The sequence below is a fragment of the Spea bombifrons genome, chromosome 5 (assembly GCF_027358695.1).
Source record: "Spea bombifrons isolate aSpeBom1 chromosome 5, aSpeBom1.2.pri, whole genome shotgun sequence".
In the NCBI taxonomy this organism is placed as follows: domain Eukaryota; kingdom Metazoa; phylum Chordata; class Amphibia; order Anura; family Pelobatidae; genus Spea; species Spea bombifrons.
Window position 1 is genome coordinate 94,807,173 of NC_071091.1, and position 26,739 is coordinate 94,833,911.

Below are 26,739 nucleotides of genomic sequence, written 5' to 3' on the forward strand. Positions count from 1 at the left end.
TCCATGAAGAGCCAGCTCTGGTTCTTTAGTCTTATCACAGCTCGAGCTGCAATGCAGGTTTGTGCAGAACCTAATCTGATATACACTATATAAACAAAAATATGGGGACACCTGACCATCCCACCTAGGCTTGTTGGGTACCCCATTCCAAAACCATTGGCATTAATATGGAGTTTTCCCCCCTTTGCAGATATACTACAAGAAGGTCTGTCTCGCAATTAAAGCGTACAGCAGTTTGGCCATGGAAACTGCTTGTGCTGATGTTGTTTACAGAGGCAGTTTGAAACTTTGTTGTGAGTTAAGCTATAGAGAAGAGGTGAGTGTGCGTGGTCTATCCCTTTGTGGCTGAGCTGTTGTCACTCATATATACTTTCACTTCACAATAATAGCACCTACAGTGGACCGGGGCAGATCTAGCAGGGGAAATCACAAACTGATTTGTGACAAAGGTGGCATCCTATGACATCGATGTGGAGGTAGTGAGAGACAGAAAATGAGAGGCTGGTAAAAAAACATGGGCACAACGCAGGGATAGAGAAGAACAGAAATAAGTAGTAAAATAAGATGAAAAGGACAGGTTGATGGAGGAGCATCAATGCTCAAAAGTTTCTACTGATCATTTGACAATATGAAACTTAACAAGTTTGATCATTTTTAGAAACTCTGCATTTGAGATCCAGTCCATATGGCTAAAAGGCAGACTTTAAAAACTTTAAAAGAGTGTTTAGAACCAAAAGGTAGAGGTTTGTAACCACCAACCCAAGTGTCATCACCCTTTAACAAATGTAGGAGCTGCTAGGGAAGTTTGACCACAAACAACAAAATTTGGAGAAATTATACATTTGCCCAGACCAATTCCTGATTTGTTCATCTAAAAAAACCCCCCAAAAACTACTTTTCAGTAGAATTGTTCTTTCGACCTAGTCCAAATATAACCAACTAGCTATTTATATCCAAGAATATTTGAGATATATTCACCATGGAAACCAATTGAATGCTCATTTTACACAATTGCCCACGTTTTGCTCCAGTCATGATTATTTAGTTGTTAAGTGGTATAGACCTTCTTTAATAAGTATCAGTAGTTAACAACACAAGTGAGTCTCACTTTAGTCAAAACTACACTTTATTACGTATGTTTCAATATGAACACACACAGAAATCCACATTTCAAGATGACGTAGAATAATGTCAGTTTAATAATATCCGTGGCTCAGACCGGCCACCAGAACTGCGATGAATTTCTCCCAGGCGGCTTGGACCTGAGGGGTGAAAGCGGATCCCAGTTTGGCAGCCAGAACAATCACCAGCATTTCTCCAAGACGCTGTAAAAAAGAAAGATATACATGCTTTTAACACATGCCTTTACAATGCAAAGATTAAGAGCAACATGGCTTTATGGTATAACCCTTAACTGTATAGAGTTATGAACTCTAAATTATACGTCTTTTACATATTAATAACACTTAATGTTATCAGTAGGTCATACTATATAGACATTTAATACATGTTAAAAGGTCAACTAAAAAGATCTATTATTGGCCTTTGTATGTTTCAGAAATGTATTGATAAAAACCTTTTGTGAATCTTTTATGGGATTAACCAAAATATTCCAGACTAAAGGTTACCTGCAGTAGAGAAAACATATAGAAAGTAGTAATAAGAGATTATATACCTTGAAGTTTTCGGGGTCCACGTGCAGTTTGTTGGCGTGGGTGTCACTGAGAGCGCGGAGAGAGCCCTTGACATCATCCAAGTGTTGGATGGCACCGCCGATGGCACCCAGAACCTTCTTGCCATGGGCCTGCACTTTAACATTTCCAGAGATAGCGGCTTCATTGGACAGGTTTCCGAAAGAGCTGAAATACCTCTGGGTCCAGGGGTAGACAACGAGCAGCCTGGAGTGATAGAAAAACAGGTTTTGTTTTTTTTTAAATAAAAATCGCACTCTGACTGAGGACCTGATATATACTAAAATAAAATATACCATTTTTTAAATATAGTATTCTAATATACAAATGTTCTCTTTGCTTGCACATTGAAAGCCTCTATCTATTATTCACTGTTACCGACAATATATACTTATCAATAGATCAACATTATGGGTAAATAAGCATGAATTATGCCTGGAACACTTAATTTAATTTTAGGGCTGGAGATTTTAGATGTATATCTGTGCTGCTTTATGTCACGATTATTAAAAAATATAATGAAAATACATAATTATCTGAAATAGACAAAAAAATCTTAACAATATGTGGTCATATTTCTTATCTGCATTCATAAATATGGAGCAATTACCATAGCAACCAATGTAACCCTTTCATTGATTATGCCATATGCAGCACATTTAGCAGAAAAATATGGAGAAAGGGGAGCACACAACCTTAAAAGCACGTGCCTTCTGTTTGTAGCAAGATTATAGCAAATTATTTCTGCTAATTACCTGGTCAGGGTGTCGCTGCCACCCTTGTCAATGTTGACCTTCTGCCAGACGGAAGTGATGGCGGTACGCTCCTCAGCTGTAACGTGAACCATGGTGTCTGTTGAGGTTGGTGAGTGCATTGGAGAGATAAAAAGAGTTGTACTCTAGATAGAATATCACAAAGGAATTAATTAGTATTTTATTAGTAGTGTGAGGAAAGGATCAATTCAATCTTTGCAGGTAAAGACTGCTGGATTTCCTAACTGGAAATTAAGGGGATGATTGAGGAGATAAGTAACCAGAAGTGCAGTCTTGTAAACGTTGAGCTTCAGGCAATGGGATGCCATCAAGATGCTATTTCAGAGTGACTGTAAAGCACCTACCTTAAGTGGCTCCCGGACATCCTCTCCTCCCTCCCGGCTGAAACGCCGGCACCGTTCACTGGAACATGAAGCAGCCGCTCGCGCTCGAGCGCTTCATGCATATTTATGAGGCTGACCGCCGGCTGGATTCCGCGATCACGTCCCAGACGTCGGGGAACGCCCCCCCCCGGGCTATTTAAACCTCTCGCACAGTGTCCTCAGTGCTCAGTTATACTGATTCCTTCCGTATATCGTGAGCTCCTCCTGTATTTGATATATTTCTCTCGTTATCCCGGTATCCAACCCTGGTCTGCTAAACGGCTCTCGTGTTTCTCTGGCATCCTGACTCTGGCTATACTCTCACTCCGTGTATCTCTGGCATCCTGACTCTGGCTCTCCCTGCAACGTTGTGTACCTCTGGCATCCTGACCTTGGCTATCCATACCGACTACGTGTACCTCTGGCTTCCTGACCCCGGCTATCTAAACGGTTCCTGTGTATCTCTGACGTCCCGACCCTGGTCTACTAAAAGGCTTCCCTCTGACCACTCGTGCTTACAGTTACACTGCCAAGTGCCCTGTTACCCTCACCAGGCCCCTTGTGTGTGTTCTGTTTTTGAGCAAGTGTGTTCCAGTCCTGCATATCGGATTCCTCCTGGTAAGACGAACCTCACAGTGACAGTAATTTGAGTTAGAAGAGAGGACAACAGGTCAGGGGAGGAACGTTAAATTAGCATGTTGTCAGCCTACAGGTGGTAATTGAATTCTAGTAAAGAGAGGACATATAGACCGAGTAGACGCTCCAGAACAAGGGCTGGGGGCTCCAGGGACCTCTCACCTGTTCCACTAAGCGGCGTCCCGCGAAATGTGACAATCATTCTCCCTGACACTGTGCTCACAGAAATTGCATGACTTCTCGACGTGCAGTGAGGGAGGATGATTGCCGAAAGGAACACACAGGAGGGAAGGAGAGTATCTGGAAAGTACGGTGTATTTGTGTATGTACATGTATGTATATACACTGATCAGCTATAACATTATGACCACCTGTCTAATATTGTGTAGGTCCCCTATTTGCTGCCAAAACAGCCCTGACCCATCGAGGCATGGAATCCACTTGACCTCTAAAGGTTTGCTATGGTATCTGGCACCAAGACGTTAGCAGCAGATCCTTTAAGTTCTGTATGTTGCAAGGTGGGCCCTACATGGATCATACTTTATGGTCCAGCACATCCCACAGATGCTCGACTGGGTTGAGATCTGGGGAATTTGGAGGCCAAGTCAACACCTTGAACTCATTGTTGTGTTACTCAAACCATTCCTGAACCATTTTTACTTTGTTGCAGGGTGCATTATCCTGCTGAAAGAGGCCAATGCCATAAGGGACTACCATGTACATGGTCTGCATCAATGCTTAGGTAGGTGGTATGTGCCAAAGTAACATTCACATGAATGGCAGGACTTAAGGTTTCCTGGCAGAACATTGCCCAAAGCATCACACTGCCTCCAGCGACTTGCATTCTTCCAGGTAAGCAATGCACATGCACACGGACATCCATGTGTTGTAAAAGAAAACGTGGTTCATCAGACCAGGCTCCTTCTTGCATTGTTCCGGGGTCTAGTTCATATGCTCACTTGCCTATTGTAGGGTCTTTCGGCAGTGAACAGGGGTCAGCATGGGCACCCTGACTGGACTGTGGCTAAGCAGCCCCATACGCAACAAACTGCGATGCACTGTGTATTTTGACACCTTTCTATTAGAACCAGCAACATTTTCAGTAATTTGACGTACAGTAGCTGGTCTGTTGGATTTGACCCTCATGTGCATCAATTAACCTTGGCCGCCCATGAACCCATTGCCTGTTTACCTCTTTTCCTTCTTTGGACCACTTTTGATAGGTACTGACCACTGCAGACTGGGAACACCCCACAAGTTCCCAGTTCCCAAGGTGCAGTTTTGGAGATGCTCTGACCCAGTCGTCTAGTCATTACAATTTTATTCACTTCACCTGTCAGTGGTCATAATGTTTTGGCTGATCGGTTATGTATGTGTATACATATATTTATATATATACTGTATATGTGTGTGTGTTCGTGTAGATCTATATGTGCGTGTAGCTGTATATGTGTGGATGCGTGTGTCTATATAGCATGGAGGAGGGGCAGAATATAAATTAAAAAGAGGAGGGCAAGCAAAATAAAAGAAAAAAGGAAGTGAAATATATCAGCAAGTAAGGTGCAAATAAAGAGATTGGGCAAAAGAAGTTGCCTAAGAGGGAGGAAAGAATAGAAGAGAATGAAATATAACAACAAGAGCCAGAAAGCACAGAGAAAATGAAGCAAGGTGTTTGCTGAAGGCAAGAAATCCAGAGAATTGTATTTGCCTAACCTTGTCCAGAACTGAGACCAAATCAAAAAGAAAACAGAGGAGACTCCACTTCTACCCTATGTAATCATATTAACCCCTCCCCATTCAGCTTGATTCTTCTCATATAATACCTAGTCCAAGCCAGATACACATGGAACATGATGTATGTGTGAGCATGGGTGTATAATGCTAGCAGCCATGTAATGATATGAGTAGCATGTGTGTGACCAAGGATGTGGATGAGCATGGATGTGTGAATGTTTGTGTGAGCATTGAAGTGTAGTTTTTTGTGTGAGTATGAACGCGTATCATAAGTGTTAAGGTAGGGTATAAGTGTGTAGGTCTGTGCAAATCTGGGAGTATGTACAAATGCGTGAAAGTGAAAACAGAATAAATACAACAGAAGGACAGGAAGGGGCAAGAGAAGAAGCAGAGCTGCAGAAAAGGACACAGAAGCGGTTGGCAGAGAAGGTAGGAAGACATTGAGAGCGTGAGTGTGAGAGCATGACAGAGTGGATTTATTAATCATGATATAACAAAATGGATGTGGCATGGTTTTGGTGGCTGTGGGCACCATTTCATCCTTGGACCCAGGAAGCACAGTGTCTTGGGGCAGCCCTGAATTATGACCTCTTGTACTAACATTTCTCCTCTGAAATATTCTTCCCTCGTTTACTACATTGAATCCATTTGCGTATTCAAATACATTTTTGTCATATCTCCTCTCTCTTTTTTTTTCTCCTTTAAGCTACAGGCCATAAGAATGCCTCTGACAGGACATACAATTAAATGTTATTTATGAACATCAGGTATGTAGTGTTTAGGCGTTTAATTATATATTGACAAAGATACATGACAAATAATTGTTTTAGTTACAAGCAGCTTTTATTACTAATGCTTTAATGTTCAAGCACAGTTATCCATGATCTCAGATGGTCAGTTTAATAATATCCGTGGCTCAGACCAGCAACCAGAACTGCAATGAATTTCTCCCAGGCGGCCTGGACCTGAGGGGTGAAAGCGGATCCCAGTTTGGCAGACAGAACAATCACCAGCATTTCTCAAAGACGCTGGAAAAAAAACCACATACATGTATTATAGCCTTTATCATGGTTAGTAGCAATACGGCCTTGTACAGCCTTAATTGTGTAAAATTACAGATTTTCAAATTCTTTTACAAAATTGCAAAAATGGATTATTAATGTTATGCTAGCAGCCATGTAATGATATCGGTAGGGCGTATTATATAGGCATCAAAACACATTTGAAAAGTACATGGAATATATTCATTACTGGTCTATGTGTGTGGGATATTTATTTGTGGAAACTTCCGGTGAATCTGTCACGGTCATAACTAAAGTATTCCAAATTTAAATATTTCCTATGTTAGAGAAAAAGATAATAGATACACACCCTGAATTTCTCGGGGTCCATGTGCAGTTTGTTGGTTTGTTTGTTGATTTTTCTCAATCATAGCTTTTATTAAAAAACAATTGTTCACATAGTTTACATGAATTAACATTTACTGTTAAAACTATTTTCTTATAGGGTCGTCTTATATTCAGGCTTTTTCTTTTTTTCCTAAATTAATATTCAGATTTTGGGGGGTCGTCTTATAATCAGGGTCGTCTTATAATCGAGCAAAATACGATACATCTTGGGGTAAAGGATAGATTAATAAGGCAGGGCATTGAATGAAAATGGAGTTGCATCAAGGCCAGATTGGGGAGGACCATTTCGTGTTCTATCTAAATATTCTTATGGTCATTTTGGTTGCTTCCCATGATTACATAAAAGTAATTTCTGTTCACTTTTTAAAAAAAGTGGAATAAGCTAAATGTAGTGCTGTTTTTATTTGAATTGAAAAAGAACGCAGTGAAACAGAACTCAGTGTTTAGTAGCTGCAGGAGATCTTTGACCATGAACTGAAAACCATGGAAAAATATATGTGTTCCCAGACGCATTGTTGATTGTAGCAGAATTGTTCTTTACACTTACTCTAAAATATGTGTGTTAAGGTACTAGCAAAAGAGCTTGCTGCATTTTATATATAAAGAGCCAAAACGAGAAAACATGGATCAATGGAATCAGAGCCGGCCTTAGGCGTTGTGGCGCCCTGTGCCGACTACTCCTCTGGCGCCCCCCCTCACTACCCCTCTCTCTGCCCCTTCAAACTACCCCCCTCTGCCCCTTCAAACTAACCCCCCTCTGCCCCTTCAAACTACACCCCCCCATATGCCCCTTCAAACTACTTCCCGCGTCCCCAAAGTTGTTTGATTTTCCTCCCGTATCGTCGACCGCCGATTCGGGACGAGCGGCTGTAGCGTGAGCTGCTGTATTAGTCCGTCGAAGGTTTCTGAAATACGGAGCCTGAGCGGTCTGCGGCTTACGTATTGTGCCGGGAATCCCGGCTAAACCGCTCGTGAAACGCCTGCTCTGTTTGGCTTCCCTCAGGAGTGCGCGGCAGTGTTTCCTGAGGAAAATAAAATACCTGGAGGATAGAATAAACGCTTTTTTTACAGAAGGCTTATCAGACCAGACTTGATGTGATATCCTGCGGTGAGCTTTATTTCTATTTTTATTTATTTATTTTTTTTTATTTTTTTTTTGCTCACATACAAGCCATGCTAGAAACTTAATCACAATATACTTTAACATACTTCAAAGCCTTCTGTATTTTTGGGAGGCCCTTATAGGACCCGTGGACGAGAGAGGACTTACCATTTGCAGTCTTATCTAAATTGCGACTTACATATTATACTATACATATATATATATATATATTTTTTTTTATTTTTTTTTTTTGACTCCACCCTCTGTGAAGGGCTTATATCAAGAAAATGCCTCAAAAAAAGGACAAAGATAGAGAAAAAGAGAAATTAGAAAGGAGCAAACCAATGAATATTTTTTGCTCTCCTAAATCACTTTCACAGCCCATGGATCATAGAAAATCAATATCAGGAGAACTGAAGGAGTCAGTACCTGTAAGGAATATTGAGCCAGTACATTCAGTTTTACCTATTTCTCCCTCTAAGGAGACACAGCTCGTGACTCAGCAGGAGATTTCACAAGATTTTATCAGAGACCTGATGGAGGGATTCTATAGGAAAATTAAACAGGACTTGGTAGACAACCTCGCCCAGATTAGAACTGAGGTCTCTCAAGTCGCTGAAGCCCTAGTGAAACACGATAAAATCATTACAAGCTTGCAAGATGATAACAAATCTCTACACAACATAAATGCTGTCCTTACAAGTAAAGTCAAAGATCTCGAAGCAAAAATCTCAGACTTTGAAGACAGATCCCGTAGAATAAATATGAGACTAAGAGGAATCCCGGATGCATTACAAAATCAGACCTTGGAACATTTTCTGCAAACATTTTTTTTGACTTTTATTTCATCAGATGAACTGGGCCCTCTCCCATTCGAACGATTTCACAGGTTGCGTAAACCTAGAACTCAAGATACTTCTTATCCAGCAGATGTTATTGTAAGGTTCTCTAGCTTTTATCTTAAAAATCGTATTATGCAAGAAATTAGAAAAGACAAACCAAGAATGGATCAATTTAAAGAAATTCAAGTATTTCAAGACCTTCCTCAAGCTACAAGAATGGCCAGGAAATCTTTCCAAGAACTCACACAAATTCTTAGGAAAAAATCAATTCGTTATAGATGGGGCTTTCCAACAGCATTTACTACAATTATCTACTATGAAGATAAAGAATATCAACTTAAGGACCAGTCCTCTCTCAGAGAAAAGATGCTCCATTGGGGCTTAATAGAAAGCTGAATATATATATATATATATATATATATATATATATATATATATATATATATATGTATATATATATATATATTTTTTTTCTCTCTATATACTCTCCCACACAGGGGAGCTACACACAACTTTTATAAATCTACACTTGCACTTTCTTCTAATTCTAAATAACACAAGACCGTGAAATTTGAACACGATTCTGCATTACAATACACACACTCTTAACACATGTTTAACCTTAAAGGTATTTACCTACCACGGCACCTTTCTTTTATTTCTATTAATACTTCTTAATCAACTTTTATAATTTATATATCTCACAATCTAGATCTTTACTTTATCTTTTGCTCAAACAAATTGAAGCAAGTATCTATTCTACTCATCTTTTTTTTTAGAGCCGTGTATACATAATGTTATATTGTGAGGTGTGGTTAAGATGCAACCTGAATATTAGGCCTGGACTTGACTATACAGTGCGATCTTAGGCACTGAGTTTTTTTTTTTTTAAATTACACCTCCTCTCCCCCTCCCTCCCTACATAACTCCTGTGGTGGAAACAGGAACTTTTAGGGTTAGTAACATAATTAGTTTGCTTGAACTCTAGAGATGATGCTTGTATTTTATGACTGTTTTGTAAAATGGATGAATGAAAGAGGGAGAATAGAAACATTAGGGGCAACATATCACTTTTCATGACCATTAGGGTCTTTACCCTAAACGCCCAGGGACTAAATGCTCCGCAAAAAAGAAGTGCCCTATTTAAATCATTACAAGACAATAATATTGACCTTGCTTTCATCCAAGAAACTCACTCGATTAAGTCGCACACCTCCTTATGGAAATTAAAAAAATACCCCCATGTTTATTCAGCTAATATGGAAGGTGAAAAGAAGAAAAGGGGAGTGGCTATAATCTTCTCTAATAAACTTAAAATAGACTTTATATATGAGGAAGCTGATCCTAATGGACGCTTCTTGATATTAATAGTTAAAATTAATGATATTAAGTTTACACTAGTTAACGTATATGCCTCAAATAGGATTTCTGTCCGTTTCTTGGATAAACTCATTACTAAAATTGACTCTCTTCAGACGGGTACTCTCCTATTTGGTGGGGATTTCAACTCTGTTCAAGATCCTAAGTTAGGTCGCAGTCATCCTAAAAACTCATCTTTTGGGATCCAAGATTTTTTGTTAAGAAATTCTTTGTTTGATTGCTGGAGCACTATCCACCCACTAGAGAGAGACTACACCTTCTTCTCAAATATGCACCAAACGTACTCGCGAATTGATTTTTTCTTGACAAAACCAAATTCTTTGAAAATGGTGAAAGACTCCAAGATAGGAAATATTACTTGGTCGGACCATGCACCGGTCTTTCTAGAGATCACTAATAATCCCGATTATACAACAAGAAATAAATGGAGACTAAACGAATACTTATTGAGAAACATCAATTTTAGATGAATTGTCAAAGGAGGCTAAGCAATTTTGTCAGGTTAATGACAACGGGGAAGTATCTGACCCTATCCTTTGGTGCGCATTTAAGGCATACATGAGGGGAGTATTGATAAAAATAGGTACTTGTCATGTCTCATGGTTTATTTTGTATTTTGATTTATATGCTGTTTGCTACTGGCTAGTATGTTATTTGTCCCTGCTGGGCTCCCTTAGTCAGGTTGTATTCAGCTAACCCCTCCCCTTTCTGGTAGATTCTGTGCTGTTAACCATACTGTCTGGGAGCAGCCATTTTTATGTGATTTGTTAGCAAGAACTACTGTCTTTTCATCTGCATATCTGTACATGTTTTCAAGGATTGTCAGCCTGAAGATTAAAACTTTACTGATCCTCTTCTACATGTCAGTTTTGCTGAGTTGACACTGTCTGCTGAACTTTCATTGTGTGAGTACTGGTCAATACAGACTTAGCAGTTGGTCTCAGGAACCCATATCTCACAGCTTTGTTAAGTGAGGCAGAATAGTGAAAAGACAATTACAACTGCTAGCAACACAGCTTAGCAGCCCTATTGTACTGGACCTGTGTAGATAAGTAATACCTCTGCCTCATAAGCCTGTTAGACAGCCAGCTACCTCATCTGTGTGAAACATGGCAGAAAGAAGTAGCTCACTATCATCACAGGAAAAGCAACATGCCTCAAATGAGGAAATCATAGATGTCAATTCAGCTAGAAGCAAACGCAGCATAAGGCCTACCTGGAGGATCATTGAGGCACTTAAAGACATAAACTGTGAAACATTGCAACACATGGAATGTCTTTGGGAACAGGTGATGAGTTGTACCACCACTATCACACAGACCGCTTCTGATGTGTCATTACTAGAGGAAGCTCTAGGACAGCTCTCTACAGCACATTCACAATATCTTGCTCACAGCCAAATTTATGTCTCTAATTTACAGAAGATTAATTCAGAAGATGCTTTAAAGGAAATAGAACATTTCCAATGCCTTAATTCAGAAAGAGACAATTTAGTACATGAAACCAATGTAAAAGCCAAGGAGAGAATTGCTCAACTCCAAGAGATTGCTTCTCACACTTCGGCATCTAGCAAGCATTCAAAGCGCTCAAACTTCTCAAGGTCAAAATCCTCGCAATGTTCAAAGAGTTCAACACTCAACCAGCAGCTTATCCAAGCCCGTGCTAAAGCAGAGGCTACTAAGATACAGGCAGCCTTTGCGCAAAGGAAGGCTAAAATAGAAATGGTAGCTCTAGAGAAACAATGTGAGCACGCCACAGCCATGGCAACACTAAGAGTTCTAGAACAAGCTGCCAACGGGAGTGAGGGAGACAGTGCCAGCTTAAGTGACTTGGATACCGAGGATCCCCTTAAGCGCACCAATGACTATGTACTAAACCAAAATAGTGATCTCCTCATTGCCTCAAATGTTCCTGACAGTAGAGATATTCCTCCAAAGCAACACGGCACCGACTCTTTGGCAGACCCCTGCGCCCAAGGTCTGTACAATGCACTAACCACTAACTGCCCTGACCTTTCTTCACACACCATAATGCATCAGCAAGCTCAACACATAAAACCCCAGATGCGAATCTACTCTCCTGCAGTGCGCCAAATCGCTGGCAACAATACTGCTCCAAATGTATCCCTGACCAGGTCTACAGACTATAAACCGCCACCAGGGATAAATACCTATGCGACCCCATACTACCCTAAGTTGCTCAACCAGAATACCACAGACAACATGATCAACACCTTTCAACCTGCTATTCTCTGCCCAAACTTCGAGATGTCAGAGTTAGCAAAGTATATGGTTCGCCACGAACTCACCAAAACTAGCCTTTCCAAGTTCGATGACCAGCCTGAAAATTACAGAAGCTGGAAAAGCACCTTCCGAACTACAATTAGTGGCCTTGGCATTACTCCTGCTGAGGAGCTTGACCTGCTGATCAGGTGGCTTGGCCCACAGTCTACAGAGCGTGTCAAGAGACTCAGGGCTGTCCACATTGATAACCCCGCAGCCGGCCTCATCGCTGCTTGGCAAAGACTAGAACAAAGTTTTGGTAGCCCTGAAGCCATAGAGGATGCTTTGTTTAAACGACTGCAGAATTTTCCAAAAATATCCGGTAAGGACAATCAGAAATTCCTGGAACTCAGTGACCTTCTCTTAGAGCTCCAGCTGGCCAAAGCAGACGTTTACCTCCCTGGCCTCAGCTATCTAGACACTGCTCGTGGAGTAAACCCTATAGTTTCCAAGCTGCCATACAATATTCAGGAAAAATGGGTAACGCTTGGGTCAAAGTATAAAAGAGAGAATAAAGTCTCCTTTCCCCCATTCTCTTACTTCTGTGAGTTTGTCAAGAATATTGCAGAAACTAAGAATGACCCTAGTTTCTCCTACAATGAGCTCAATGCCCTTGGCATCCCCCCTCAGGCCTACGACAGACCGCACTCTAATCTTAGAAACTACAGGGGTCCACTATCGGTGAAAAAGACTAATGTCCTTCCACCTCCTACATCAACTCCTGACGAGAACAGTCAAGGTAAAAAGATTGAGAATCCTAACCGCCTATGTCCTATTCATAAGAAACCTCATCCCCTCAAAAAGTGCATTGGCTTTAGAAAGAAACCTCTCCAAGAGCGCAAGGAGCTCCTAAAGACATATGGGGTGTGTTTCAGGTGTTGTGCTTCTACTGAACATTTTGCCAAAGACTGCAAAACCCCCATCAAGTGCACAGAGTGCAATTGTGAGGATCACGTGCAGGCGCTACATCCATCTCAGTACATCCCTGCAACTTCTGCAGACTCCCCTCCTGTGTCAAGGTACGGCGGGGAGACTACAGACCAAGTAGCAACCTTAGTGTCTTCTTCCTGCACAGAAATCTGCGGACAAGACCTTTGTGACAAGTCCTGTGCTAGAATATGTTTAGTTAAAATATATCCAAAAGGTCACCCAGAAAGGTCTCTTAAAGCGTATGCCATCCTAGATGATCAGAGCAATCGGTCCCTTGCAAGATCGGAAATCTTTGATTATTTCAGCTTAAAGGGAGACACCTACCCTTACACTTTGGGTACATGCAGCGGCATTACAGAGGTCTCTGGAAGAAGAGCCAGTGGACTCGTATTATCTTCTTTCAAGGGTGATCTGGAGTTCCCCTTACCTACACTCGTCGAGTGCAACCAGATCCCATCCAATAAAGAAGAGATTCCCACACCGGAAGCTGCTCTTCACCATCCTCATCTTAGGGCTATAGCTAAAGAGTTGCCAGCCTTCGACAAGAACACAGATATCCTACTTCTCCTGGGCAGAGACATTCTCCAAGTACACAAGGTACGTCAACAAATTAATGGACCACATGATGCTCCATTCGCCCAACGCCTTGATCTAGGTTGGGTTATAATAGGCAATATCTGTACAGGCAAAATGAAGATACCCACCAAGATCTCTTCCTTCAAAACACGCATTTTGCCAGATGGTTGCAGCCCTTCTCCTGCGGTGGCTATCGACGGATTGAGTAAGACAGCTCAAAGAGGAGAAAAGGAGTATGGATCTGATGCCCCTATAATTCTGACCCCAGCTACACTACTCACCCAAAAGGTCGGGACTGCTGCAATTCCTCCTGGGAACTTTGATTGTAGCAATATTTTCAGACGCCAATGGCAGCAGGTACAACATCTGTCTAATATATTTTGGCGTCGTTGGAGAAACGAATACTTACACATGCTTCAGAGCCGTCACAAATGGCAGACGTCTAAACCTGACCTTCAGGTAGGTGACCTTGTCCTTTTGAAGGAGAATGAGATTCATCGCAACGAATGGCCAATGGGTATTATCACTCAGGTCATGCCCAGTGGTGATGGAAGAAACCGCAAGGTAGAAGTCAAGGTGACTAAAGGAGGTGCTGAACGCCGTTTCTTCCGGCCAATCACCGAACTGGTACTTCTTCTGCCAAGGGAAGAAACCACTTGACAGTCTCTCACTCAGGTCAAAGCTCGGTGGAACGCGTTTATGAACTGCCAGCTGTGTCACTCAAGAGCATTCTTGGAACATTCTATCCTCACTGGAGTATAACATGGGTTGGTGGAAGTTTTGGCCTAATGCGGCTTCCCTAGCCTGAAGATCGGTTCCACTTGTTAGAGTTCTGAATCCTTTCATCTTGGACTATGGCTCACATCATCGATACATGACCTTTGAGACTTTCGGCTCAACTTCATGTTTATTCTGTTTATAATTGTATTATTATGTGTTCTTCCACTCTGCATTCCCCATTGCAACATTTCTTTCACTTGTGGACTTTAATAGTTATTGTGTTTCAGATAATTTTGAAATCTAAAGATTTCATGCGGGGAGTGTCATGTCTCATGGTTTATTTTGTATTTTGATTTATATGCTGTTTGCTACTGGCTAGTATGTTATTTGTCCCTGCTGGGCTCCCTTAGTCAGGTTGTATTCAGCTAACCCCTCCCCTTTCCGGTAGATTCTGTGCTGTTAACCATACTGTCTGGGAGCAGCCATTTTTATGTGATTTGTTAGCAAGAACTACTGTCTTTTCATCTGCATATCTGTACATGTTTTCAAGGATTGTCAGCCTGAAGATTAAAACTTTACTGATCCTCTTCTACATGTCAGTTTTGCTGAGTTGACACTGTCTGCTGAACTTTCATTGTGTGAGTACTGGTCAATACAGACTTAGCAGTTGGTCTCAGGAACCCATATCTCACAGCTTTGTTAAGTGAGGCAGAATAGTACTAGAGAGAGGAAACGTACACTGACTGAATTGCATATAAAATTAGCTGAGTTAGAGAGAATTAATAAAAACAACAGGGACCTTCCTATGCTCCATCAGATAAAAGTTATTAGAAAGGATATCGTAACTAAAGAACAGGAAAAAATCAATTGGATGCTCTTACAACTTCGCCAGAAATGGTATTATTCTAGCAACAGGTTAGGGAAAATATTATCTAATAAACTTAAAGCCAAATATAAAGCTGAAACTATTAAAAAGATTATAGTTGGAAATAATCATTTTCTTACCCCTAAAGATATATCCAATGCTTTCGCCAATTATTAAAAAAACTCTATATAACCTCCCGAGCCTCCATACTCGGACTTGGAAATAAACACATTTTTACAGAAATTAAATCTCTCAAAGATCTCGGCCTCACAATCACAATTTCTAAATCAACCTATTTCATTATTAGAAATTAAGAGGTCAATAAAGGAAATGAAATAAGGAAAAGCTCCCGGCCCAGACGGATTTTCTTCTCTTTTTTTATACATCGCTTCAGCAAACGATTGCCCCGCTACTACTGCGAGTATTTTCCTCTTTCTCGCTAACGGTGCAACCACCAGTAGAACTTTTTCAAGCGGTGATAACTCCAATACTCAAGGAAGGCAAGGACCCAAGCTCTACACTTAACTATAGGCCTATTTCCTTAATTAATTTAGACATTAAGATCTACTCTAAAATATTAGCGCAGAGACTAAAACAAGTGGTACCAAATATTATCAATAAGGATCAGACAGGATTTGTGGAAGGCAGGAGCCCCATGGATAATACCCATAAGATCTTAAACCTTTTACATAAGGCCAACTCCCTTCGAATCAAATCAGCTTTTTTGGCGCTCGACAGCGAAAAGGCGTTTGATCGGGTGAACTGGAGATACCTAGATGCGGTGCTAACAGACTACGGTTTTGAGGGAACATTTAAGAATTACATTATGAACCTTTATACCAATCCAACTGCCAAGGTGGTCGGTCATCTATTGGATTCAGATTGGTTCCCCATAAAAAATGGAACCCGCCAAGGATGCCCACTAGCCCCGTTACTTTATATTCTTACCATAGAGCCTTTTGCGGAGTTATTGAGACAATCGCCCGATATATTTGGTATACAAATTAACTCAGAGTCATTTAAGATCTCTCTCTACGCAGATGATGTAATTCTTTCAATGACGAACTTAACTTCTTCTCTTCCCGCACTCTTTAAAGCGATAGATAAATATAGTTCAATTTCTAATTACAAAATTAACCTTGATAAAACGCAGGTTATTACGACCTGCTTTACGCAAGACGAAATAACTGAGCTTGGGTCCTTGTGTTCTCACATTATAGATTACCTCGGAATTAATATTACAAATGAGCTCCCTCTACTTATTAATTTCAACTATAAAAAACTAATCGACAAAATAAAAGTACAGCTTTTAAGGTGGAAAAACTTAGAAATGTCTTGGCTTGGCCGAATCCACCTAATAAATGGATATTTAATCCCCAAAATCCTCTATTTTTTTAGAACAATTCCTTTAAGAGTTCACCCCCCCTATCTTGAAACAGATTCAGCAAATTATGGAACAATTTATTTGGCAGCAGAAAAGACCAAGAATTACATATAATATCTTAACTAAAAAAACAAATAGAGGGGGAATATCTTATCCTAGTATCACCAAACTCCATGAAGCTACAATGCTGACCCACTACCTGGCTTGGGATAAAAAATCCAATAACTCCCCAAAATGGCTATATATATATAGACATTGGACTTGGTGAATTATACTCTCTCTTCTGGGCGGATACACGTAGATTGAAAAACATAAAAGTCTCGAATCCCATAATTTATGATACACTTAAAACACTTTCTAAACTAAAACGAACTATGGGAATAAAGAGAACTCTTATGCCCTCCACCCCTATCGAGGCTATTCGATTCTTTATTAGAGATATAGACTTGACCAGATGGCAAGGATGCGGCATTTCCTGTATTGGTAATTTGTTAGATCAAAACACCATTATACCCTTTCCCCAGTTATGTAAATCTTTTACCTTACCACCATCTGAACTATTCTCTTTTTTGAGGATGAAGAATCTTATTAACCAGGTAGGAATTGATAGGAACCCTGAATTAGAACATTGGTTAACAACAGATAAAAATAAGAAACAAATCTCAAGCTCATCTATACTTTTACTATCATTCCAAAAAGATGAGAAAGATCCACCGATCCTGAAGTGAGAAAGTGACCTAGGTATTGAGTTCTCCTTGGACCAATGGCGTCAGGCCTTTGTCTATACAAAAAAGTTCGTCCACTCAATAAACCTAATAGAGACTTACATTAAGATAACCTATAGATGGTACCTGGCCCCAACTAGACTCAATAAAATCAGCACTGCACATTCAAATAGATGCTGGCGTTGCCTTTCCCATACAGACACCTTTGCCCATATTTGGTGGGAGTGCCCGCAACTGTCAAACTTAAGAAACAATCTTCTGCAATTACTCAGATCACTTTTCCACTGTCAGGAACAACTAGATTCACAGGTGTTCCTCTTCCACCTGGGACTTGAGAATTTTTGTCTAAATCATAGAATCTTAATTACGCATGTCCTTATGGCCGCAAAGATATGCATAGCTAGGCATTGGAGACAAGCAGGTCTATTTAACTGGAGATTAGTTATTAATCAAATTAACCATCAGTACCTAATGGAAAGAGGATATTATATCAAAATTAATAAACTTGCCAAATTTGACAACATCTGGCGACCCTGGAAACATTTTTGTGATATTGACTCTTAGAATGTTAGAGATTCTATTTGAGGATTAATGTTCTTCTTTTTCTATATATATATATAATTTCCTTATTTATTTACTTATTTATTTATTTTTTTCTCTTATTATACCCCTGGGCGGACAATTTATTACGACTCAATCTATGACCAACAGCTAGCCCCCATATGTCTCTCATCTCCCAAGTATGACTGATGTATGAATGATATATGTGGTATTTGTGATTGACATTTGGCTGCTATATTTATAGCTAATACTAAATAACCTGTAACTTACTTTTCTGCTGTTTTTCTTTCATTCGGTGGGGCCAGAAATATAGTGTCTGTTTGCTCATAAAGTCCTTAAACAAATATACAATCTATTGTAGTACTAAATATAGTAAAGAATGAGGACTGGACACTTTGTTTTGTTTTGTTTTGAATAAGCGTTTAAATTCATTTAAGATTATATACTTCTTTGTTGGCAAGAAAGAACTGACATTGTATTACCTTACCGATGTACTTTATATTTGTGTCAAACTGCTTGAAAATTTAAATAAATATAAATATTAAAAAAAAATAATAAAAAAAAAAAGACTTGGGAGAAAGTGGGAATTGCCATGTAGGCCAGGATTACACTGTTACATTACAGGAGGTTAAATGTTATTTAAAGACAATTATATGACAGCATGTGCACATTCTTAAAAAAGTGACCAGTCGTTTACAACATGAAACACTTTACAACACTTTTGGTTTAAATTACATTTTATTAAGAATGTTTCAAAATGAAAACACTGAAAGCACATTTTAAGATGGAGTACGATACAGTCAGTTTAATAATATCCCTGGGTCAGACCGGCCACTATAACTACAATGAATTTCCTCCAGGCGGCCTGAACCTGAGGGGTGAAAGCGGATCCCTGTCTGTCATCCAGAACAATCAGCAGTATTTTTCCAAGTAGCTGTGAAAGAAAAAAATACAAATCATACATAGGTTTTCATGCCATTCAAAATCTCAAAGCACTAGTATATTGTGTGGCCATGAAGGCATAATCTTAATTTTTCAATTGAATTGTTAATATTATGCTAGCATCCAATGCTAAGCATTAAAAGAATTTAAAAGATGAAGAGATTACAATTGAGCTGTGGAGCTCTTTTGTCTCATAATCATGATCACGTGGAACGTTGCCACTGAATCTTTTATGGAAATAAGTATAATATTTCAAAATATTGTTTAATGTTATGGTTGCAGTCACTCAATGATGTAAGTAATCTATTATTAATAATAATATTTATATACCCTGAAGTTGTGGGGGTCTTCAAGCACCTTGTTGGTGTCGATATCACTGAGTTGGCGGAGAGAGCCATCGACATCATCCAAGTGTTGGATGGCATTGCCAATGGCACCCAGAACCTTCTTGCCATAGTCCTGCACTTTAACATTTTCAGAGATAGCGGTTTCATTGGACAGGTCTCCGAAAGAACTGAAATAACTCCGGGTCTGGGGGTAGAGAACAAGCAGCCTGGAGTGATAGAAAAACAGTTTTTAAACAAAATAATTGTATACGAGACGCAGGTGTTAGTAAATGTAGATAAACTTAGGTGTTAATAAGCTTAAATTATTGCATAAACCACTTTATATAATTGTACAGTTTTTTGGTTTTTTTTTTATCTCATATAACTCAATTAATATGCCTTATTGTGTCATATTTTTCATTTGAAGTAGACAATAGACATTTCATCAATACGGGGCTTTATTTCTGTGCAAGCGCAGTTTTAAATATGAAACAATCATCATTGCAACCATTGAAACGCTCCTGATAATTGCACCATAATTAGTACATCCAGCAGAATTACCCATTATAAATATAGACATGATGTGGCCAAATAATTTATTTAATTTAAAACTCATTATGAGCAACATTAAATACCTTTTGGTACTAAACAAACAGTTACTCAGTGCTAAAGAAAAGCATTGGGATAAGCCTACCCGTATCATGTACATATAAAATCAGTTAAAGGGTATGGAATATGGATAATGTAGAATAGTGCCACAGGTTTAATTTAGGAGTATAACAGATATACATGTCTTCTATTGGTTCAATTTGTACAATATTATAGCAAACTATTGCTGTTAATTACCTGGTGAGGATGTCGCCGCCATCCTTGCTCATGTCAACCTTCTGCCACATGGATGTGATGGCGGCACGCTCTTCAGGTGTGAAGTGAACCATGGTGACTGTTTGGGTTGGAGAGTGGCTAAGACTCAAGTGAGACGTGTCAAAAGCTCTGAGAACCACAGCCAACCTCCTTGGCTTTTAAAGGAGAACTAGTTATGTCCCACCTATTATTATTAATATATATATATAATATAATATAATATAATTATAATTGCTAGTTATGTAATTGTGCTGTGTTTCCAGTTGCTCCACCCAACATTTAGCCTTAATACATAATCCATACAATTGACATGCTTTTTGTATCATGTCTGCTACCTGCAGAATTTTATCTTTCTGGATTCACAGTGGATGATGCTGATCTCACAGTCTTATAAAACACAAGTGTGCAAAATGACAATTACACCACTCTTGAGCTCAGCTAGAGATATTTGGGGAGTCCTGCTTAGCTCACCAGAGCTTGACTTCCGTGTTTGTAATAGAGCACACCTTCAATAATAATGATTCTGTGTTGTTAAAAGTGATGTCCTCTGAAATTCTAGTTACCAATAATTGCAGTGATCCTAAAACTGGCATGAGAAGTCAATAACTTCATACACTAAACTAATATTCTTGTTACTTACAAATGATTTCATTTACAGTTAAACAGAAAAAAAGATAGTTAGGCTTCCCTGTACAACCTTTCTTTATCTGTAATTTTCTTTGGGAAAAAACACACTATTCATTTATGGGAGAAGTTCAGCCGTTCATTGGTAGCTAACTTGAGGTTAGTTTTGCATCATGGGACAAGGTTTGAAGTCTTATGTAGAAAATATAGCCAGAAAATTGCATATTTTATTTATATATTATTGTATTTTTAGCTTATAAGGCTTTTAAAATGCATGAGGTTGTTTCAGATGCAGTATGTGCTTAAGTATCAAAGTAGGTATAGATTCTCATCACGGGCAATAGCAGAAGCACAATTTTTGCTGATTTAAAAATGATATTAAATATGAATCTCAAAGTATCCAAGAATCTCTAAGTAACTCAATACAAAATGTGTGTTTATGTTACATAATCATATAGGCACAACATGCTTTAAATCATAGAAATGTAGGTTGAAAAATGACCAATTCATATAACCAAAACCTCTCATTTATATTATGTTTATATATTTGTTGCCAACTTTATTAGGGTAAGAAGCGCAGACAGTTTTTGTTCTTTGTATACATTGTACAGCCAATACACTGTTTCCTGCTGCATGCTTACACCTGTTTGGTAGGCCTCGTATTATACATTTGTATTATTTGAGCCTGTGACTAGCTTAGCGCACCGACATTTTTTCTTTTCCCTGTTTGCACATATTTGAGGTTGTTGGCTCCTCATCAGTCTGGTTGCAGCTTGCTGTCCAGGGGTTAATGGGGAGGAGGTTTAATTGCACCTCCCCCAACACATTAATAAGGTTTTGGTAGCAGTATAAACTGCTTTGTGTGCCCACTATGTAGGAGGTGAGAGTAGGTTCTCACCCTATTGAGAGTGTGCCTTGACGTGGCGGGTGAGCTTAATTATGCTTTGGCCAATTCATATAACCAAAACCTCTCATTTATATTATGTTTATATATTTGTTGCCAACTTTATTAGGGTAAGAAGCGCAGACAGTTTTTGTTCTTTGTATACATTGTACAGCCAATACACTGTTTCTTGCTGCATGCTTACACCTGTTTGGTAGGCCTCGTATTACACATTTGTATTATGTGAGCCTGTGACTAGCTTAGCGCACCGACATTTTTTCTTTTCCCTGAAAAATGACCTAAGTCCATCACGTCCATCCCTTCTACCCATCCTTCCTGCTTTTGATCCAAAAGAAGGCAACCCTCTGCCCCAATTATTATTTATTATTATTTTTAGAATTTTACCTATGGGAAGGAGTCCTTCTTGACTCCAAGGTGCAATCAGATTTCTTCTTGGATCAAGAAACTATAAAAGTTCTAATATTTATTATCATGAGCACTCAAAGTGGTTTACAAACTTTAACCAAAAATGTGCTATTGATTTTGGGGGAATAAACATCAAAATATCACACATAAAATATATATTGTTTGAATCACACACATTTGCCGGCACCCAAGACAGACGCCTCACGCTCCCAGCACTACAGTCGGGGCAGCTCTGAGGCAGGCGGCTGCAGGGGCGGCAGGGAGCAGAGGAGACAGAAGGGCGCCGAGTGCCTTGGGCCCCCCGGACTGGCAGAACTCCAGGGCCCGGTCGCAGTCGTGATCCCTGTGACCCCGGTAGTTTTGCCGCTGTATACATATGAATGTCCGGCCAAAGAAAAGGGGAGCTCAGGAGTCTTACTGTTGTGCTGTGGCCACAAGCGGCTATTGTGAATCCAGGATGATGGTCAGCATAACACTCTCAGCCTGTTCCTCTGTTGAATGGATAACAGCATAAAATAAAACAAAAATAAGAGCCGTGGCTACCAAGGGCTGTTCTGAAACCAGGATGAGGATCACCCTGACACCCTAATCCTCTTTCTCTGCTGTAGTGGTATTTGTGTAAAATCCAACAAAAGAGGGAACATTATTTTATTGTTATTTTAGCCTGATACACTTGCAAGCGTCACAAGCCATCGCATACTTAAGCAAACATTTTCTTGGTGAACTTGTGTGTTGCCTTGAGAGTTTGTAAGCTACTTGCAGATACTTGCTGGTCACGTCAGTCAAACCATCCCTTGAATCAACCAACAGCTCACATTGTTAGTGAATAGACCTGAGACAGCCCAATTGTTTTCTTCTACACAGCTGTTTTTAGACTGCTCTCCGCTCTGCATAGAACTGTTGCTGAGGGTTTTGCCAGTGGTATATTTATTGGGATTGTGCCCTGGTTCCCAAGCTAACCATGCTGAGGGGGTTCACCTACACTATACACAGAGTGCCGAGATATGATGTCACACTCTTGTGCTCTGCCTTAGGTCACATGTCAAGAATTAAAAATACAACAGGAGTCTCCTGCAATATAAATGTGCTGGTTTACAGGAGATTTCGGATCCCCTCAACCATCCCAGTGAGAGCAGCTGTCCAAGGTCACCGTAGGTCTACATGGCCTGGACCAGAATACACCACTAGTGTTTTCTATTTATTTACCATATGCAATAGCCAAATAATGACCACAGCCCTGACATAAGGACATACTGTATATAAGACACATGAACACCAGTTTGTAAATTAATTTAAATAACAATCTAATTCAGGAGGGGGATTGGTGGCAGGAAAGGCAGGCCAGGGGTGAGGCCACTCATCCACTTTCCATGAAGAGCCAGCTCTGGTTCTTTAGTCTTATCACAGCTCGAGCTGCAATGCAGGTTTGTGCAGAACCTAATCTGATATACACTATATAAACAAAAATATGGGGACACCTGACCATCCCACCTATGCTTGTTGGGTACCCCATTCCAAAACCATTGGCATTAATATGGAGTTTTCCCCCCTTTGCAGATATACTACAAGAAGGTCTGTCTCGCAATTAAAGCGTACAGCAGTTTGGCCATGGAAACTGCTTGTGCTGATGTTGTTTACAGAGGCAGTTTGAAACTTTGTTGTGAGTTAAGATATAGAGAAGAGGTGAGTGTGCGTGGTCTATCCCTTTGTGGCTGAGCTGTTGTCACTCATATATACTTTCACTTCACAATAATAGCACCTACAGTGGACCGGGGCAGATCTAGCAGGGGAAATCACAAACTGATTTGTGACAAAGGTGGCATCCTATGACATCGATGTGGAGGTAGTGAGAGACAGAAAATGAGAGGCTGGTAAAAAAACATGGGCACAACGCAGGGATAGAGAAGAACAGAAATAAGTAGTAAAATAAGATGAAAAGGACAGGTTGATGGAGGAGCATCAATGCTCAAAAGTTTCTACTGATCATTTGACAATATGAAACTTAACAAGTTTGATCATTTTTAGAAACTCTGCATTTGAGATCCAGTCCATATGGCTAAAAGGCAGACTTTAAAAACTTTAAAAGAGTGTTTAGAACCAAAAGGTAGAGGTTTGTAACCACCAACCCAAGTGTCATCACCCTTTAACAAATGTAGGAGCTGCTAGGGAAGTTTGACCACAAACAACAAAATTTGGAGAAATGATACATTTGTCCAGACCAATTCCTGATTTGTTCATCTAAAAAAACCCCCAAAAAACTACTTTTCAGTAGAATTGTTCTTTCGACCTAGTCCAAATATAACCAACTAGCTATTTATATCCAAGAATATTTGAGATATATTCACCATGGAAACCAATTGAATGCTCATTTTACACAATTGCCCACGTTTTGCTCCAGTCATGATTATTTAGTTGTTAAGTGGTATAGACCTTCTTTAATAGGTATCAGTAGTTAACAACACAAGTGAGTCTCACTTTAGTCAAAACTACACTTTATTATGTATGTTTCAATATGAACACACACAGAAATCCACATTTCAAGATGACGTAGAATAATGTCAGTTTAATAATATCCGTGGCTCAGACCGGCCACCAGAACTGCGATGAATTTCTCCCAGGCGGCTTGGACCTGAGGGGTGAAAGCGGATCCCAGTTTGGCAGCCAGAACAATCACCAACATTTCTCCAAGACGCTGTAAAACAGAAAGATATACATGCTTTTAACACATGCCTTTACAATGCAAAGATTAAGAGCAACATGGCTTTTTTATGGTATAACCCTTAACTGTATAGAGTTATGAACTCTAAATTATACGTCTTTTACATATTAATAACACTTAATGTTATCAGTAGGTCATACTATATAGACATTTAATACATGTTAAAAGGTCAACTAAAAAGATCTATTATTGGCCTTTGTATGTTTCAGAAATGTATTGATAAAAACCTTTTGTGAATCTTTTATGGAATTAACCAAAATATTCCAGACTAAAGGTTACCTGCAGTAGAGAAAACATATAGAAAGTAGTAATAAGAGATTATATACCTTGAAGTTTTCGGGGTCCACGTGCAGTTTGTTGGCGTGGGTGTCACTGAGAGCGCGGAGAGAGCCCTTGACATCATCCAAGTGTTGGATGGCACCGCCGATGGCACCCAGAACCTTCTTGCCATGGGCCTGCACTTTAACATTTCCAGAGATAGCGGTTTCATTGGACAGGTTTCCGAAAGAGCTGAAATACCTCTGGGTCCAGGGGTAGACAACGAGCAGCCTGGAGTGATAGAAAAACAGGTTTTGTTTTTTTAAATAAAAATCGCACTCTGACTGAGGACCTGATATATACTAAAATAAAATATACCATTTTTTAAATATAGTATTCTAATATACAAATGTTCTCTTTGCTTGCACATTGAAAGCCTCTATCTATTATTCACTGTTACCGACAATATATACTTTTCAATAGGTCAACATTATGGGTAAATAAGCATGAATTATGCCTGGAACACTTAATTTCATTTTAGGGCTGGAGATTTTAGATGTATATCTGTGCTGCTTTATGTCATGATTATTAAAATATAATGAAAATACATAATTATCTGAAATAGACAAAAAAATCTTAACAATATGTGGTCATATTTCTTATCTGCATTCATAAATATGGAGCAATTACCATAGCACCCAATGTAACCCTTTCATTGATTATGCCATATGCAGCACATTTAGCAGAAAAATATGGAGAAAGGGGAGCACACAGCCTTAAAAGCACATGCCTTCTGTTTGTAGCAAGATTATAGCAAATTATTTCTGCTAATTACCTGGTCAGGGTGTCGCTGCCATCCTTGTCAATGTTGACCTTCTGCCAGACGGAAGTGATGGCGGTACGCTCCTCAGCTGTAAAGTGAACCATGGTGTCTGTTGAGGTTGGTGAGTGGTAAAGACTCAAGTAAGAGATGTCAAGAGCTCTGAGACCTCAGTCAACCTCCCTGGCTTTTAAAGGAGAACTAAGTATGTCCCAACTACTGTAATTGTGCTGTGTTGCCATTTGGTCCAACCAATGTTTAGCCTTCACTGATAACATGACCCATACAACTGACCTTGCTATTTTGTATCATGCCTGCCCGTGGAGAATTCCATCTTCCTGTATTCGCAGTGGGTTATGCTGATCTCACAGTCTTATAAAACATGAGTGTGCAAAATTAAATTGCACCACAATTCACATTAACTAGAGATAATTGGGTAGTCCTACTTAGATAATTAGAGTTTCAGTTCCATGGGTGCATCAGAGCACGCTATCAATATTAAGGACCCTGTGATGCTAAAAATAAATCTCATCTTGAACTCCAATGACTGCAGTCTTTAATTCTAATGATCCTACAACTACCACAAGTAAAAGTAAATGTAATAAACGTAATACACTTAACTAATAGTCCCCTGGCTTTAATCCTACAGAAAACGTGTGGGGTGAACTGGAGAGTAGAGTCCACCAGTGATGGACCACAAAAGTCTCACATCTCTTGCCATGCATTCTCCAACCTCATCAGGCATTATATGAAAAGACTCTGAGCTGTTCTCTTGGTAAAGGGAGGACAAAGAGGGCAAAAAGTATTGACTAATAGGATGCCAAGAATTCTGCTACATATATGTCACTATTATTTTTTATGATAAAGTATTTTTGTGCATTTTTTGTGTTTTTTTTTTTTTTTTA

The 26,739-nt window shown here is 39.5% G+C and overlaps 4 protein-coding genes across 4 annotated transcripts in view; all 4 read right to left on the minus strand.

Moving 5' to 3' along the window:
- LOC128496985 (hemoglobin subunit beta-2-like) overlaps positions 1–26,739 on the minus strand; it is a 44,026-nt gene that overhangs the window by 4,748 nt on the left and 12,539 nt on the right. The gene's annotated exons all lie outside the window — the stretch shown is intronic.
- LOC128496982 (hemoglobin subunit beta-2-like) lies at positions 1,169–2,543 on the minus strand. Its single transcript, XM_053466822.1, has 3 exons — positions 2,447–2,543; positions 1,676–1,898; positions 1,169–1,325 (listed from the first exon to the last, which is right to left on the minus strand). Exons 1-3 carry the CDS (start codon positions 2,536–2,538, stop codon positions 1,197–1,199), a joined length of 444 nt encoding a protein of 147 aa, XP_053322797.1. The 5' UTR covers positions 2,539–2,543; the 3' UTR covers positions 1,169–1,196.
- LOC128496984 (hemoglobin subunit beta-2-like) lies at positions 18,692–20,220 on the minus strand. Its single transcript, XM_053466824.1, has 3 exons — positions 20,087–20,220; positions 19,245–19,467; positions 18,692–18,906 (listed from the first exon to the last, which is right to left on the minus strand). Exons 1-3 carry the CDS (start codon positions 20,176–20,178, stop codon positions 18,778–18,780), a joined length of 444 nt encoding a protein of 147 aa, XP_053322799.1. The 5' UTR covers positions 20,179–20,220; the 3' UTR covers positions 18,692–18,777.
- LOC128496981 (hemoglobin subunit beta-2-like) lies at positions 24,513–25,997 on the minus strand. The gene is made up of 3 exons (XM_053466820.1): positions 25,850–25,997; positions 25,083–25,305; positions 24,513–24,729 (listed from the first exon to the last, which is right to left on the minus strand). Exons 1-3 carry the CDS (start codon positions 25,939–25,941, stop codon positions 24,601–24,603), a joined length of 444 nt encoding a protein of 147 aa, XP_053322795.1. The 5' UTR covers positions 25,942–25,997; the 3' UTR covers positions 24,513–24,600.